The 18,568-nt window shown below is 43.1% G+C and overlaps 1 protein-coding gene across 1 annotated transcript in view; it reads right to left on the bottom strand.

Annotated features, from left to right (window-relative positions):
- The window catches only part of LOC142563083 (putative N-acetylated-alpha-linked acidic dipeptidase), a 51,041-nt gene that overhangs the window by 29,831 nt on the left and 2,642 nt on the right, over positions 1–18,568 (bottom strand). The window contains exons 2-7 of the mRNA XM_075673602.1: positions 15,620–15,866; positions 12,340–12,664; positions 7,361–7,451; positions 2,917–3,203; positions 1,822–1,904; positions 821–952 (exon numbers count right to left, since the gene is read on the bottom strand). Coding sequence (XP_075529717.1) covers positions 821–952; positions 1,822–1,904; positions 2,917–3,203; positions 7,361–7,451; positions 12,340–12,664; positions 15,620–15,866 — 1,165 coding nt within the window. The remainder of the gene's footprint in view (positions 1–820; positions 953–1,821; positions 1,905–2,916; positions 3,204–7,360; positions 7,452–12,339; positions 12,665–15,619; positions 15,867–18,568) is intronic.

Raw genomic sequence — 18,568 nt, 5'->3', positions numbered from 1 at the left:
GTGTAAAATAAGCAAATGAAATTTTAAGAAAATGGCCTAACTTTCGAAATAAGCAAGTAAGGTTGCATATATTTACGAGTTTATAGCATTATTCAATTCAAGGCAACACAACCTTGAATTTCCTGCACTTTGCTGCGAGGTTATGGATTTTGACGGCATCTGCTTGGGCCTGGTTCATTTTTGGTCAGTAAAGATGGACTACTTTGTTTTCTGAAGGAGCAAAGGACCAAACTTTTGCACATTTTAATATCTTTTACTGTGGCTCAATGCACAAAATTTGAGAAACTACTTGAAAATCTGATGTCACACTGAAATACTGGCACTGGTGTTTTGACGTGATATTCCCAAACTATAGGTTTTAACATTTTTTCTTGTAGTAAACAATCGCCTAGTGCAAATTTGATGAAAATAAAGTTTTTAAAGAATACTTCATCCCTCCTGTGCCTTGGAAGAGCTGGGTTCGTCCGTGGATTTTGGGTAAAATAAACAGCCAAAGATGAGTCAAGCAAGCAGTACTTGGCATTGTCTAGCAATGCCACGGATGAGCCTAGCCTTGTCTTGGGGCTTAGTTTGGATTTTCGTAGATGGCAGCCCATAATGTATCGAAAGAAAACTTATGCTTTCTGAGGAGGCAACACATGTCGGCAACTAGGGTTGCCACCATATAGTTTGCCAATTTTTGGTCAGAATTCAGGAAAATAGCACAAAGTGGAAAGAGTTGAACTGCTTTAGGGTTTCCCTTTTAGCGTCTTTCTACCACACTGCTCTTCCAGTAACCTCAGACCCCCTTTGCAGAAGAGTCAACCATGTGCCTCCTCACCTGCCGGGTGGCATTGAAGACTGCATGGTAGAGGAGAGGGGAGGCCGCCACACTTAGCGAAGTGGACCCAAGGACAGGTTGGCCAAGGTCAATGTAGGCCACTACACGGCCGTGGAGCAGCTTGAGGTTCTCCTGGAGACACAAGGCACGCCATCACACCTCACACTGCACAGGTGCTAACGACATTTCCTCAATAAACGAACCTGACATCTCTCTCTCCCCCCACAAGAGTACTACCTCCTGGCTGTGCTTCCTACCAGTGAACATAGGACTGCTTCACTTGGCAATATTTATTAGATTCTAATGAACCCCTTCTTTGCACATATCTTCTATGGGCTTGAAGCAGAAAACAATGTCCACCCATATCTAACACACACCGAATTTTATAAAAGGGACAATTTAGTGTGCCTCCAATTCTGGCAATTGGAAAAGAATGAAATCTGCAGCTTTACAGAGGGTAAATTTATTTACATTTAGTGTGCACTTTCATCATTCTCAGTCGGATCATTCGAGTTTGAATTATCCGGTGAGGGACAATTTCAGGATTGAGATAATGAAAGCCTTGCTCCCTCAAAATTTGGCCAGAAATTCATCTACAATGAATATCCAAGTATATAAATAGCATTCTTTTCAAGGAAAATGAATTTGAAGAAATTTTAAAGTATTCTTTACTTACTTATTTTTTTAAATAGAAGAGCACTGCAAATGAAGTTAGGCCAACATTTTTAGACTGCAATTTCCTTCAGAACCGGCCTACATTTTGCTACACCCAATTCAGGATCGACCAACAAAAAAGGTTTGACAGATAGCCGGAAAGAAAACTGGTCTGACAATGCCAAGAATGCTATTCACATTAAAATGAGCGGTCGCTGGCCGGGACCTGTTGGTACAAGCGAATTAGCCTAAGATTTGAATTAACAGGAGTCAAATTAATTGAATTATACTGTACTTGTGGCAATAACATTATCACAGAAAATGAATGATCCACCAGAATGTCCTACCTCAAGCCACTCGACGACACCCACGGACTGGAATTCTTCCGCAGCCCAGCTGCAGAAGATGACAGTGCGGCGAGGTCGCCAGCCTGCATTTTTCCACCATGGCATCAGTGAAGTATTCAATTTTAGTGCATATTCATAAGTGCATAAGTCCTTGTAAAGCTGCTTAACTGTTTAAATGAAATTTGCAGCATTTAATAGAGAAAGCTAAATTGTACTGGCTATTGAAAGCAGAATTTATATTTTTTTTACAGAAATTACGGAATATTTGCAAACTAAAAAAAAAAAAAGAAAGAAAGGAACTAATACCCAAAATATACAGTTTCGTTACATTGAACCAAGAATAAAGGTTACAATTCTGTAAGCTTTATCCACTGGGTCATCTAACGTGGACAAATGTCATGTCATAGTTAGCGACCCACATGCAATTGTCACATCATTTATGCAAGCTTTACAAAAGTATTAATCCTAAATAAGTCACGTCTTTGAGAGCAGTGCATAACAGACCAGTTTTGCTTGCACTGATGTAAAAATTAATGCAGTTTACAGAATTACGATATTCTTTTATCATTGCCAAGTTATAGAGATGTAAACTAGAGGCTTCCTTTCCTTTCCCACATATATTTGGCAATTATTGTATATAAAATTGGTGTTAATTAATTAATTTTATTAATTTGGTTTTTACGTGCCAAAACCACTTTCTGATTATGAGGCACGCCTTAGTGGGGGACACTGGAAATTTATACCACCTGGGGTTCTTTAACATGCACCTAAATCTAAGTACACGAGTGTTTTCGCATTTCGCCTCCATCAAAATGCGGCCGCCATGGCCTGGATTCAATCCCGCGACCTCGTGCTCAGCAGCACAACACTATAGCCACTGAGCAACCACGGTGGGTGTATATAAAATTGGTTGACTAAATTGGAATGTTTCATCCAACAGTCGGAAGATTCTCACTTCTTGGTAATGCAACAAACCTCCCCTAAATCATTTCAGTGGATGTCAGGTGACACAACTACTCCTTTCTCATGTATCAATTTAAGAGCTCCCAACATGAAGCTTCTGTCTAAAAACCACAATAGTTAGAGGGCATTTACCTTCCTGGAGGAGCTTTCCAAAGGCTGCACTCAGTTCGAGCAGCAGGGCCGTGCTGCCAATGTCCGAGTCACCCCATGCATCGCGGCCAGCACCCACCAGCACGTAGCGGTCGGGCTCGACGAGTCCACGCACATACCCAACCAGGTCAAACACAGAATGGTTTCGCAGCATGTTGTGCAACTGCAGCTCGACCTCAACAGGGCCTGGCCCAGCGCCAAGGGCGGCACCACCCTCACCAGCCAAGGAGCCCTGCATCTGCGCAGTGACCGGTGGTCCCCCCATGTGCCTGCAAAAAAACGAAAGTTTTGCATCGAACAGGAAGTGCTGTGTTCTTATCTGAGGAGTCTGATGACAACAATTCTGGGGATGGACCGGAGGACCTTGCGGATGCCCATGATTCTACCATACGAAGACGGCCTACTAACGGCCTGTGGAAAAGTAGCCACTATTCATGTGCATGCTTTTGCATGGTTTCGGTTTTTCTTTTTTCGTATTCTCTTTTTTCATAAAGTATCGAGCCCTACAAAATGCTTTTTGCAAGACGCTAGGGTCACACAGTGAAGCCTTCTTCAAACTGTCTTTTTAGGCAATTTGTGAAATGAAGGAACCTGATCGAATTGACATAATGGTGCTGTCTTATTCAGAAAAAAAACAAAAAAACTCTACAATCTGAGTGGAAAACAAATTCCAGTAAATATGGCAAAATTTTCTTTTTTTTTTTTTTGAGGCAGGGAAAGGGTTGATTTTGACCACCTAGGGCTCTTTAAAATGTACCTTAATCTAACGGGGAAGTAGCTAAAGAAAGTTATAGCTTTAAAATAAAAGTTCACTGATAGAATAAAGGAGTAAACTGCCATGAGCTTCTAATTTCTTTCTTTTCACTTTCTCTCTCTTTTTTTATTTCTCAGGAGCGAAGAAATTTAAGTAGATGTGGGCAAACATCACTTTTATTGAATACAAATTTAACACGAATAGTAGGTATCGAATATTAAATAGAGTATCGAATAGTGAAATGCAGACGCATATATTTAGAGCAGCAATATCTATATAAATAGGTAGCATGCTTGCACTGGATACCGAAAAAAAAAAAGGGAAAGAAAGACAGCTATCACAGAAAATTAGGTTCAATTTATGGGGATGCACTACTCTCACGCGACCCCTGATAAGTTGTTTTCCCCGCATGTCTCTCGTCTCTTGTTATCCGACTTCTCCGCATAGCTTAGTGCCAGCGGCAGTTGGTCTGTTTGCAGCGCATTACGAGAAATGGCACAAGTGTGGAGCTGCTAGCGCCATCTAATGGCAGCGTTGGTCGGGAGTGACAGGGAGTAAGCTTTTCCTCTTTGGCTCCGGGTCGGCAAGTGGAACAGACGTTCCGTGCGTGTGCCGATTCATGCTTCTGCGAGACCATTTCATGTGGCATACACCGGAATAGACAAACACAATTGTTTGAATGCGCCACTGTTTGCGTGACCATACACGCGAATGACCAGGTGTTGGTGTCAAGCATGGGACAAACCCATTCGCTCGCTATCCAGTTGCGGTGAGTTGGACTTCCTCGATTTGTTGTGTGCCCATCGGCATGTTTTGTGGATAGCAACTCGGCTAGCAGAGATTAGTCTATGAAAGGTGCAATAAATGCCCTTGTGACTGTTTGTACTACTGCGTTGTCGTTCCTTTGTCCCAAGAGCACGGGTGAGAACCCCACAAGTTTTAAACCCAGGATCACTTATCGTTATAAGTGAACAAATAAGCTCTTAACTTCAGACTAGCCTGGTTGCAAACAAGCTTTCTAAGAATGATAGGCTGCTGTAAAACTAGTTTTCCAAAACCACAAAGTAAATGGTTGCCAAAAACAGATCAGAAGTAGAGGAAAAGGAAAAGAGAGAGCTTCTGAAGAACTTGTGTATTGTAGACATATGTTAAAAGTCTCGTTGCAAGGATAGCACCATTGGTTGTAGTGTAAAAGACAAAACTGCTACACTACAGATAGACTGCCAAAAACATTAAATAAGAGGCTAAAAGCAAAAATTGCAGGTTGTCATGCAGGCTTCCACTGCGAAACCGAAAATAAACCTTGCACCCCCCCATTTTCTTTCTACAGTGCTTCCAATAAGTTTGTTGTTGTTTAAGTTATCATTGTTTACAGTACCTTGTCTACCATCCGGAGAACAGTAGCAAGGCTAAATTTAACAGTCAGTCAGTTGTTGCGAAATATTTGATTAGTTTCAATATTTGAAAATGCCGAATGAATCTTTTTCTAATACAAATTCGAATAGGTAGTGTCTAATATTTAATTCATATATAAAACTGAATATTCACCAGCCTCTAAATTTAAGACATTGGCAAAAGAAATGTTATACAACATGGTTTAACAGAGTTGGACAATATTTATAAAGACAGCACAGCATGGAAAGAAAATACAGTAGAACCTCGTTCATATGTTTTGGAAAAAAGTGTGAGCAAATACGTACTAACTGGGAAAATGTATGATTCAAGGTAACTCTAAAAATGAGAGACTTGACTATTGTTTGCATCTACGTAATGCAAAGCATTGCGCGGATCATTGCGACACGAGATGCTGACGCTCATCGAGCTAGTGGTGTTCCACAGCCCGAGACACGTTTTGTTGTTTTACTGTTGCTTGGTGTTTTAAGAGGGCAATAGGAAACCGAAAAGAAATCGAGCTGGTGGGAGAGGCCGGATGTCACCGAAGCGAAACATAATGCCAACATCACACCACCTGCAGCAGGGGACGGAGGCGCATTTGGATTATCACCTTCTAAAAGCGTGCAGTACGCTGCCAATTGCACTACGCACCATGCGCTGCAAAACAGATAGGTGAAGGTGCTTATCACAATAGGTTCTGCGGTGATAGATTGGCGATAGATTTGCTAATACCGGAATAAGAAACTGTGCGTGCCGTTTTTTTCACATGAGACAGGTGGCTATATATCGTTTTTGATTGCGCGCTTCACGCATTTTCTTGTTAACATGGCATCTAGCGGCCAGAAAACATATGATCGCATTCTGCAGCAGGGAACGGCGGCAAGTTTCAGTTGTCACCTATTAAAAGTATGTGCTATGCTACTTAAATTGCAAATGAAATTATGGGGTTTTACATGCCAAAACCACTTTCTGATTATGAGGCACACCGTAGTGGGGGACTCGGGAAATTTGGACCACCTGGGGTTCTTTAACGTGCACCTAGCTCTAAGCACACAGGTGTTTTCGCATTTCGCCCCCATCGAAATGCGGCCGCCGTGGCTGGGATTCGATCCCGCGACCTTGTGCTTAGCAGCCCAACACCATAGCCACTAAGCAACTACAGCGGGTGCGCTACGCTACTCACAGCACCACGCGCTGTTGAGCAGATAGGCGAAGATGCTTATCGCAATAGGATTGGCAGTGATAGCTGTGAATGCTGTGCCCGACAATCCCGGAGAAGATTTGCTGGTGCCAAAATGAGAAACTGTATGCATGCCAGCATTTTCATGCGAGACGGGCGAGCGAGTATTGTGGTGAAGCTGTTGCGGCGGGCACCTATATATTATTCTCGTTTGCGCACGCCTCGCACATTTCCTTGTTTACATGGCATCCAGCAGCCGCAAAATGTATCATACAATTGCAGTTTGGCGATGTACTGAACATTGAGGCCGAAAAATTGTGTTTTCTGGGAACGTATGATCCAGTAAACAATGAGCGTAACTTACTGGGCCATTTCTTATGTTGGGGACTGCGAGCGTTGGCACCGGGAAGACGTACATAAGGGGAACGTATCAACGAAGTTCTACTGTACTTTTTTCAGCAACGCATTTGTGGCTGCAGCTGTCAGAAACATTGCGGCATGCACTTGTTAGGTAAATAACCAAAATTTAGCGATTATACTAGTGGGGATTTCGAAACCATTCATGTTAGATATTGTTTTATGAAACTTTGCTTAGTGAAATTCAGTAATAGAAGAAAAGCAAGGTTAATCAGAACAACAACAAAAAGAAAGAGGATGTGGTGATGACTGTTTTGTCTTCTATCATATGAGGACGATGACACTGATGGCAATGAACACAGTAAGGAGGATCATGCAGAAAAACAAGCAAAGAAATGTCAAGGGCATTATTCCTACCAGCTACTAGAAATCAAATCCATATAGGATATATGACGTAGTAGGAGTAATTTCATTCTCACCTCTACTCTGGGTTTGTACTATGGCGTCCATTCTGTCAACATCTTTCTATCAGGATATTAAAAATTAAGAATGGTGCAAGAGACATTGAACTTTCCTACAGTGCTATCTTTTTTAAACAACACTATCTTTTAGAGGGTCAGCATTTAGAGCAGATGGCATTTTATACACTTAGATGCATTCACTGCACATGACAGATGCCTTTGCCTAGTAAAAGGGTCCTCAAAAAGAGTCAAACAGTTGAGTCAAATCATCCCACTTACCGCAGCAAAATTTCAGCCACATTGGCACTGATGGTCTGCGCTGGCACTGTAGGCAGGTACAACTGCTCCCGAGGCAGCCGGTGTGCAGACACTGCAAGGAAGTCAAACTGTTTTGGGCATGGCTGTGCCTTGCCTCATGAGCAATCGAACTTGACGGAGAAATAGAAGCAAACACCCTAAATCAGGAGCTAATTAGCAGTGCTTGTGATTGTCGGCTCCAGCGTACATGTCAAGCTCACGCTGCTTGCCACTATGAACTTGCACCAACTGGCCTGATTGCAGTGTTAGGTGTTAGAATGAGGAATGCCTCAGGCTGGAGCCAAAACGTAAACGGTACCACAGTGTAAAAAACTGTTTTTGAAGTATGCATGCGGGCAAATTGTGTTGATTAAGCAATCACACGTCTGACCGTACAAACGTTCAAACAAGATGTTTCGATGTCACTAGAATTATTCCAGCGATTGGCAGTGCCATCCATCAGTCCACATTAACACCTATCCACCATCTGCCCCTTGTGCATGCACAAAGCTGATGCAAGATGTGGCAATGGTGCAGTAACCATGTGAGCATAGGATGCATCACACATGGCATGCCCTCACACACACGCCCTCTTTCTTTCCCTCTTCTTCCCCCAGCGCAGAGCGGCTGGCTAGAGGAATGTTCCTCAGGCTGATCTCTCTGCATTTTGTATCATTAAACTTTTCTTTTGCGCCTGCACACAACGTGCATGAATCAGTACATACAGGTAGGAGCACAATGAATGCAGCACTTGCAAACTCACTGCTGGCCACAGTTAAATAAGGTTGATGCCAAGATGGAAACAAGGCACAGAGATGCTACAGCTGAGAATCTTGTCTATGCCACAGTTATCCTCTGATCCCTTGCTGGACTACCCTGGACTGTACAGAGAGACTGCAGTTCGCCATGAACAATCTTTAATGCATTACATGTGTGAACCAAGGTCTCCACATAACAAGCAAAGAGAAGAAAAATATACCACTAGTAAAAAAAAGCTGAGACATAAACTTCAGCAAATTTCCACATACAAAATGTTGCCAGCAAACGAATGTCACGTGAAATGTGCCACTGTGTGATTCACCCTGTCTGTACAAATTCAGCACACACAAAAATCCTAGAGGTAGTGTTCCATGGGTCAACGTTACTAGAACCAACTCAGTTTCACAGCTCTGCACATTGACCAGTGCAAGCATGTGGCCCACATGGTGGTTGCAAGAACTAACGGTGCTGCAGTCACTCCCAGCTACAGGTTGGCCGCATAAGCTGCTGCTGCAGCAGAACGACAGCTTAGTGTTGCACACCCGTTCATTTGTCTGAGCCGATTTATTACTCCAGTGAAAGGCTATACTGCCATTGTAATTTGAGTTCATGGTTTTCACTATGAGTGACAGCTTCGCAAGCACAGCACGAATCCTAAGAGCGACATCTATGCTTCGCTTTCAACGGCTGTGCTATAGTGCGAAGCTAGTCTAACATCAATTGTGACTAGATACGTTTGCCAGATAAGGCAGTTCACAATCGATTACTTGGGGGGGGGGGGGGGCAAAGTAGGATAGCTAATTAGTGAAGAAGCAAGAAAATAACTACCCGATAGTGTAAAATATCTTAAAAATTATTGTTTATCTCGCCACCTGCAAATGGAGAGCTTCTTTACATCTTATATAAACTATGCATTTCCCTGCAGAAAGTCAGTCATATTGTGCACTGGTCCACCCCCATATCTATGTTGGCCGGGCAATGCCCCTGTGCATAGAATACCTCTATGGGTATTCTCTATGATAAATTTTTTTTACATCGTTTCTTATCGCTTATAAAGCTACGAATCATCTACATTTACATTATTATAACGACTAAATGTCTTAACTTAGCAAATTATGCATTTTTGCACAAATACAAGATATCACATTTTTCATGTGACGGACCTGTGATACTTGCCAAAGAATGCTTAAATTATAGGGTTTTACGTGCCAAAACCACTTTCTGATTATGAGGCACGCTGTAGTGGAGGACTCCAGAAATTTGGACCACCTGGGGTTTTTTAATGTGCACCTAAATCTAAGTACACAGGTGTTTTCGCATTTCGTCCCCATCGAAATGCGGCCGCAGTGGCCGGGATTCGATCCCGCGACCTCATGCTCAGCAGGCTAACACCATAGCCACTGAGCAACCATGGCGGGTGCCAAAGAATGCTTATGCATTAAAAATGGCACTTAGCTGACGACTTGTAGCAGCTTTTACAACCCAGAGCAAAACACGTTGGCATATTACATGCTTGATGTAAGCAAAGCTTTACACCTCTGCAAACCAGTGCGAGCTCCATATACTCAAACCTCTGAACCAACTTATGCACGATGCAACAAAAGCGCAGCAACAAAACACCACTTGGGACACAGCCGCAGCGGAAAAGGCACGCAACCGGAAATGCTGCCGGTAGCGTGACTTTATTGCAGTGCCACTAGTTCTCGTGACCGCCATGGTGCCCATGTTTTGAGTGGAGCTGTGAAACTGAGGTGGCTCTAGTAACGTTGGCATGGATACCTTGAAGCGCAACAATAAATATTTTAACGCGACAGCATTAAGGAGCTCGTGTCGCAGAAAAGCCGGTGTTGTCGGCGTCGGTGTCGGCAGCATTGGCCGTGAGCGAAAAATCACAGAAGGCAATTCATAAATAAAAACAACTTGCAAGATGAGCTGGGTGGGAATCGAACCAGGGTCTCCGGAGTGTGAGATGGAGGCGCTACCACTCAGCCATGAGTTCGATGGTTCAAAGCAGGACAAAAGCGCCTCTAGTGAATGCGATGTTGAAAATTATACTGCGGTGCATATCGGTAATTATGAGCATGTAAATCACAGAAGTCGCAGTTAAACGAGTAGCGAAGTACGTATCCGCTACATTTCTTCTGCACTTGGTGCACATGCAGAGCCATCTTGTGGCATCTTGAGCCATCTTGAAGGCGAAGCTTAAGCATCCTCCAATTTTTTCCTTGCATTCTTTCTTACTGCAGGTAACACAAAGGAAGCTCTGCTTCCACTTCCGACAATGACAAGAGCCCTTTCTTTAAATCTTTAAGTGTCCTCCCCCATTTTACTCATGTGCCTTGCCTTGTTGGCACCTTGTTTGCGCTGCAGGAAACTGTGAATAAATAAAAAAAATATGCACACCCCTGGCCCCGCCTGAGCAGGTGAGAGGTTTTTTAAGGTGAGAAACCTGTGCACTAGCAGTGCCATCTATGTCAAAGCTTGTTACACCAAAATTTTATGATAGGTTTTGTCTTTACATGACAGATGGTGCGCGACAAACCTCACAGCCTGTTGCTGTTGCTTGCATCTTTCATTTCCCAACTATGGCGGACTAGCCCGTAAAGACCACGCCTAGCCTACTGAATTAACCATAGCACGCTGTTCAAATTTTATTTTGAATGTTCACGTAGATGCCAGTACTTCCAATTTTGGCGCCTATGACGCGGCAAATGTGGTTGTCCTCAGCGAGCCGCAGTGTGCTCAGTCTGTCAGTGACCGCAGTATTTACGCTAGACCGCAGCTACATGCAACTTTAATGCATATGCCCAGTGTTTGCTTTGTGCACAACAGGGCTTGAGGGTGCGCTCACGCTGAAATGCTCTAGTCTGGCCATGCTACGTGGTGCAGACAGGCTTTGTCCTGCACCAGCTTGACCTACGGATAGTAGCCACATACAACTTGCACATTTTGAAGCGCTTTCAATAGCTCATTACGAAGCGAAGTCTGCCGAGGAGTCTAACCAGGGGCAGCCAGGAGTTGGCACGTGCTGGCAATCTCTGTGAGTGTTCAAAGCTAGTCGAAATTAGCGAGACCCAACGGCTATCACACCGATAAGCAGGGTGGCTAAAGTATAATTCCTACGTGTGCGGCCAGAGCAGAGCGTGAGCAGACGATAGTTCGCTTCATACAGAAGTATGTAGTTATTATATAAACATGAAAGCAGATTTTTCCCTTATTTCTGCACTTGGCACCACATGCATCGGCACATATGGCTGTTGGCGTTCTTGAAAGTGTGCCAAGCTCGCTATCTGCGCAGAGTGCCAGGAGCGCTGTCGGCCACATACTTCTGTGGCCAACAAGTCCGATGCAGTCTCGTGAAAGTAATAGCATCTCTAAATGTGATTGCTTGAGAATACCGTCCCTGTCTGCTTGGCATCTGTGGCCAATGAAGTGCAAATGGCGAAGACGATGTGCCGCTATAATAACATGAAAGCTCATTAAAAAACACTGCTCCTGTGAAGGTAAACTCTGCATGTCTTGTTATTTCTAATAGTGAATGTGAGGGGGGGAAGATTTGTGCTATATTTTTCTTATCTAAAGCTAGGGCGTGCCCTCGATGGGCGTGCCCATAATACATTTAGGTGCACTTTTATTTTATTTTTTTAACCCACAAAAAATGGGTGTGCATTAGATGCATGGGTGCATCAGAATCAGATAAATATGGCAGTATACTACTTTCATACAATACCAAAAAAAGAAGAGCTCCTGTTACCGAGACAGGGTTCTTGGTAAGCAAGAAAAATTGCAAGAATGAGAAACAGGCTGCAAGGCCGCCTTGAATTTTTTATACCGGGTTGCCGTGACATTATGGATTTCGATGAGACCTGCTCGGGCCCAGTTATCTTTTTTTTTTTTGTCTGTGAATATGGACTACATTGTATCCTAAAAGAGCTGTAGATTGAGCAAGTTTCAAAACCTTTACTTACCCATACTTTGAAATCTGTGATGTCACACTGAAATGCCAGTACTGGGGTTTCGGCTTGATCTTTAAGAATTGGAACTTTAACCGTCATTTTTTCTATGAACCTATTCTCACCAAATTAGGAACAACGATGCTTTGAAGTAATACCTGTCAGTCTTAACTGATTTATTGTTTCTCTTTAGTGTCCCTTCAAATAAATTATTATGATGATGATGATGATGACAGACTTCCAACTGACCTACGGCAGGGTATCCGGGGGTCTGCGGGTCCCCCAGGAGTGGACCCAGGGGACTGGCACTGTGGCTTCCGTCAGGCGGCAGCCACCACCAGGCAGCACTGCCATCCTGCTCCGTGGGGTAGCTTGGAGGCAGTGGTCGAAATTCGCGAGGGTCTGGGTACAACAGGACAGCACGTGCCTCCACCCGTTGTGCCATGGCAAGCTGCCGGCCCAAAGGCTCTGTGCCAAGCCGCACGAGCAAGACACTGCCATCAAGCGTCACGTTAGAGCCATGCAGCCAGTCTATGTCGGATGCCTGCAGACGGCCTGCGTACACCAGGGGGCCCTGCACAAGAGGTTGACAGAGAGGCTGAGATAATCTCACGGGTGGCGGTAATGGAAAAGAAACCTGCCATGAGTAACTACTTAAGAGGAAAAGCGAAATTGGGAAAGAAACAATATATGATAACTCAAAGGGAAGCTCATTACTTTTCGAAGCGAGATCAGTATGCCTTAGAACATGCACTTATAAAGTGAGATATAAGAAGGGAGAAGAAGCATGTGCATGCTTGCTGCAGCAAAGCTATAGGGATATTATGCAGAATATTCTAATAGGATGTGAAAATGCCTGCCCAGCAGTCAATTTAGGCGTCTCTGGCCTCGCTGAAGCCTTTGGGTTCAGCAAGAGCAGAGGGAAAGTAAACATGTCCGCAGTAGAGATTAGTAAGTGGGGATTGGAAGTAGGGAAACAACAAACAACGGAGGTGTGCAAAAACAAAGTACACAATAGGGGTTCAGAAAGTTGGGTTATGGAAATTCATCACGCTTTTTTCTTTCCTTTTCTTTTTTTTTCCTCTTTAAAATAGGTAGAACATTACTTGGTGGGGCAACTCACTGCCCCATTCCAAAGATGATGCTCATAGCATCCATCCAACCAGCATTAGTGCACTTCAATAACCATGGTCCCTAGCACTAAACTCTATTACCTATGTTCCAACAAAATAGTGCTATGTTCCCCTTCAACAAACATTTTTCCTTGTAGGTTACACATGCATGTAAAATGTACCCACTGTAATATTTACTACGATGTTTGACAATGTGGAAGATTCTTGTTCTAAAGTGAAGCTTTTTTTGCGCATCCCCTGCGCCTCTCTTGCTGACTGTGGCTGCCGCCTTCTGCTGCTGCTGCTCATGTGTTCTCACCGAAGAGCTCACACTCTGCTGTGGGAGAGCAGTGCCATCTAGGAGTGATGGCTCACACTACTTTGCCTACAGCAGAGGAAAGTAGAGAGGGAAGCCGACCTGTGCATGCGGGTCGTTGGCCGCTGGTAGAAAGCATGAAGGGAACGCAATGCGGAAACTGCAATGAGATGTGAGAGAGAGCACCAGGGGAGATGGCCTCATGTTGTGCATACATTACACTGCCTGGCAACCACATGGACGGTTGCATCTGAGCCTCCCAGGGAAGGTCGGGTACCCCAAACAAATGGCGCAGATGGCCAGCTTGCCTCTTTAAAACTCTATAACACTGGTTGCGTTCAAAGGTGCATTGTATTTTTCACCAACAAGAATAAAGCATTCGCTTTCACTTTGCACTCACACTAAATAAACACAAACATGTGTTTCAGCACTCCTTATGGATCTATAGAAAGCTTCGCTCTGCATAGATTTCAACAGTGCATATTGAATATGCTGCATTTTTTTACGACCACTGCTGTTGCAAAACAATGCCTTGTGCAACGAGGCGAAAGCCCTGGTCAAGCCTTAATGGCTTTGGTTTCACTCCGCAGCACAACTATAGTGACTAATTGATTGAGTGTACAGAATAGTGAGATGCCTAGCAACACCACCATGGCCAGCAATGTCACCATGTTCGGTCAAAGCATCTGACCCCACTCACCCCTTTACCCCACATGCCTACATCACGTCCCTCCCCCTTTCCCTTTACCTTTATTCAAAACTATTCAAAGCTTTCCGCCTGTTTTATACATAAATCTGCTCTCGTGCTACCACCAAATCAGCTGTAAATGTTACTGGTACCTTCTACACAGAATTTGCAAGGAAGAGTTTCTTGCAAAGCATGTTTCAGAAAACACACTTTATTAGGCCTAAACTGATATGCACTACATACGTCCGCGTGCTGTCCCTATCATTCGTCTGTGTAACAATAAGTGCAATATAATCATGAATATCCAACATGTTCATACTGCCCCCTTATACCTAATCCTACATAGGCCATCAGGTATGGGACGCTTGGCTTGCTAAAAATGTTGCTTGACTTAAAGCTCAGCCAAGGTTGTACTAATCAGCTCTCTTGGAATTAGATTTTCACAAAAGTGTTAGTTCTCCTTTAATATGTATTACATTTATGCTTCCTCATACATTAATATAAAAATAAACAAAGAGAGAAAAAAATGCGACAAACTGGGGCACAATTGAGGTCAGGCCTTCCCGTCTTCCTACCAAAATTAGACAGCAAGCCAGTGGTGTACCGTTCATGCAACCATATGAGGCATGGCAAGAATTCGTTTTAATAAAGAATCTTGTCACATACACAAAAAACAGCATTTTACAGGGTGTTATAATACTGAATAAAACTAAATGTGGCAGGCTATTTGACAGATGCACCTTTAAATGGACAATAAAGACAAGAAATAATTTGAGCCATTTTGCAAATTACCATTCGATAATACAAAGAAAAAAAGAAAAAGAAAACTCCGTAAAAAGAGGCTCGGTAAGCTAAAAAATATGCAAATACAAAAGATGGATGGCAATTTCCCCTTAATGTTCCTACACCAGCTCGCCATCCTAATGATTTTTCATGACATCTGCTCACGCCTAGACAATTTTTTATCGGTAAAGATGCACCACACCGTATTCTAAAAGAGCCAAACAATGAACTTGGCCAGTATTGAGAACTTTTAACAAGTCACCGTAGTCTGTATACAACAGAATACCTTGAAATCCGTAATGTCACACTGACGTAGTTGGTACTAGGGTTTCAGCACAAAATTTAAAGAAATGAAATTTGACCTTCACTTTCTCTATAGTAGTAGACTTCTTACCACAACAGTCTTACCACAAGAGTACTTTGGCAGCGCAAACCGATTTGGTGTTTTCCTTTTGTGTCCCATTAAGCTGTCCTGGATCTCCGAGAAAGACACCATTCAAAAGCCACTACCACCAAGAATTTCTATCCGTACAGCACAACAGCGATGCAGCAAACTATCTAAAAAACCATATGCTGAACCATACAGGAAACTTTATGGCCCAGACTCCTGAGCAAGAGTGATTCACTCACTCTGATGGGACCATTGGGTGTGCAGTAGGCAACATAGGGACGGTGCTCCTCTGAGAACAGGTCCACAGTGGCGCCTGCTGCATCAGACGCATTCTCAAAGTGACGCAGCCGGTTCGGGCGTGATGAATCTGGGAATGACAGCAGCACCTCGTACGTGTGCTGCTGCACAGCCTCGAGGCCCTGCTCTTTCCAACGCTGCTGCAGGAGGTCCACAATCTCGGAGTCTGTACGCACCTCAAGCAGCTGCCTGCAGTGACATAACGAGTCATTTGACCAGTGTCCCTGACACAATCATAAATGCTGTCCATTCTAATGGTGTACGAAGGAGATTATTAATTTAGGCCATAAATCTATTTAGAAAAAAAAATATACATAAAATATTCATATTCTGGGGTTCTATGTTGCAAAATCACGATTTGATCATGAACACACTGTAGTGGGGAACTCGGGCTTAATTTTCACCACCGGGTTTTTTTTAATGTGGACCTACGTCTTAAGTACATAAGCATGTTTACATTTCAGAGACATTTAATGTTGTCGCTGGGGCCTGAATTTATAAAAATTGTTGAACATCGCAATATATATATATATATAAGAGACATTCTTCAGGCTATCTTTCAAATGTAATGAACTTGAGCAATGCTACAAGGTAAACAGAACAAATGTTTAAAGGGGCCTTGAATCACTTTATTATCAATGTGGAGGAAGGCACTTGAAGTGAAAGCCGGCTATTTCAGAAATACTTAGGCGCGAAAAGTACTTTAATGCGTCCAGCAGAAGCGGAGCTATTGGCAATCAAACACAGCATCTGCTATGCTCCTGTTCCTTCTTCAATGCCTTGCAATGCGAAGGCTTCGGTGCAATGGGACGTGCCCATAACGCCTTCTAAATGTCACCGTGGCGCACAGTTCAAATTTCGTTTTGGACGTTAACGTAGACGCCATGACTTCCTTCCGCCTTTGGTGCCTACAACATGCTAAACATGAGCCAAATGCAGTTGTCCTTAGCGAGCCGCAGTGCGCTTAGCCAGTGGACTCGTGGAGACACCCCGCAGCGCCCGCGGTATCTATGCCCTGTAGCCGACCGCAGCTTGATGTCAGCTATCGGCCAACAGCAGCCGTCTAAGGGAATGACGAAATGGTGCATCCAATGGCGAAATAGTATGTCTAGAAGAGAGTGAGGACAGGCCTTCTGTTGAAAAGAGAATTGAAGGAAAGGTGACTTCACGATCTGCTTGCAAGCACCACGCACCGCGTACAACAGTAAAACTTGGCTGAGATGTTCCCAGCAGCATATGCAGCTGCGGACTGTTATTTCACCAAGCCCAAGGGGTGGTTTAGGGCCTTTTTAATGTACCGGATGCTTCAGTGAACACTTTAAAAAAAATTTTCGAGCTTGCCTGCACCAGATAGCACAGTTCTAGTCTATGGGCAGGTCTACACAAAGAGGCGGACATTACTTGCACAAAAAATTGAAATGCATAATCTAAGAATTACTGAAAATTCATTAACTAAGTTTTAACTAATTACATTATGACGCATATTGATGTTTTCAAATTCTAGTCTGAAAGTTCAGAAGGCAGACTGGCTTGGAACGAATTCTGAGGATGACGTCAGCTTCAAGATATTAATTCCCGAACTTTGCAGAGAAATGCATTGGTGTTCCATTTACTTTCGTGCCTCAATGCATAAAATGGTGTTTTGTTAAGAAATTAGGTGGAATGACAGCGAATTTTTATTGCAAGTTTGGCAGCGCAAATCTCATAAATGGCATCACTGACACAATTCTTTTCAAGTAGTGATAGGCTTTGCAGATTTACGCAAGGCTATGAAGTTTTTCAACTTCACAAGACAACTGCTGCCATGAATGAAACTTGGATTGGTGCTATAGGAACCTTGGAGAAAGCAAAATTTCCTCACAGTTTGTGTGTGCATCCTTGAATTCGGTTGTGCAATGCACTGCTAAAATTGAGCTATTCAATCGTAAGGTTTACAAACGAAATAAAAATGAAAAAAGAAGATCCTAGTACCAGTGGTACTTCTACCAGAGTATTCTTGATGGTACATTTTTACCATGCAGAAGTTGTGTTGAGCATCTCCTGTGAACAAAAGTGGTGTAACATCAGCATAAGAAAGTTGTTTCTGTAAAGTTTTTGACAAAATAGTTTTTCAGCTTAAGGAGCTGAAAAACAAATAATGCAGTGCATTCAGCGTACACTTTTCTATATAGAATATGTAAACAAAATACAAGACTTTTAGCTTCTGCTTTGAACAGGCTGTCTTCACAAATGGAAAGTATGGAAACCACATTCTGTACCCAGTTGTGAGGTGGTCTCAACGTTAGTGAAAATGGTTCAGAGGGAATGTCTGCATAGTGAAATTTCCTAATCAAATGTGAAAGTTTGAGAAAAACGACTTCCAAATATCGAATTGAATATAGAATATTTTATCAATTCTAAAAAAATTAAATAAAAAATTTGCACACAGCCAGTTTAGTGAAAAATAAGGCATTTACAAATTTATTGGACGTGAATATATTCAATAGTTTGCAATTACATGCCTGGACTATTGAGCTGCTTGTAAGTTAGTAGCAACTCCTCCAGTTATCTCGGGCGTCACAAGAATGGCAGTAATGAAAGAAGGGAACAGCTTAGCACCAGAAGCACGTACAGTGTTGTGTTTGCTGAAGGTGACAAATGTGATACTACAGCATAGCACCACACATCAATAAATCTAAAGATGGCGAGACTGGCCAAAGAGTGAATCGGAACATCAAATATGTACATGGGCTTGCTAAACATGAGAGTTTTATTGAATGACTGGACGTTATGAAGGAGGGTTGCTGCACAGGAACTGACATCTCTCTGCAGCAACCAAGGCTTTCCCATAAAGCGGAAACACTCGAAACTGCCTTTGCCTCCATCGTTCTCTGTATCTTGCAGCTCCAATA

This window comes from Dermacentor variabilis, chromosome 11 (genome assembly GCF_050947875.1).
Source record: "Dermacentor variabilis isolate Ectoservices chromosome 11, ASM5094787v1, whole genome shotgun sequence".
Taxonomy (NCBI): domain Eukaryota; kingdom Metazoa; phylum Arthropoda; class Arachnida; order Ixodida; family Ixodidae; genus Dermacentor; species Dermacentor variabilis.
The sequence above is the reverse complement of the archived record's forward strand: the minus strand, read 5'-3'. Positions and strand labels throughout refer to the sequence as shown.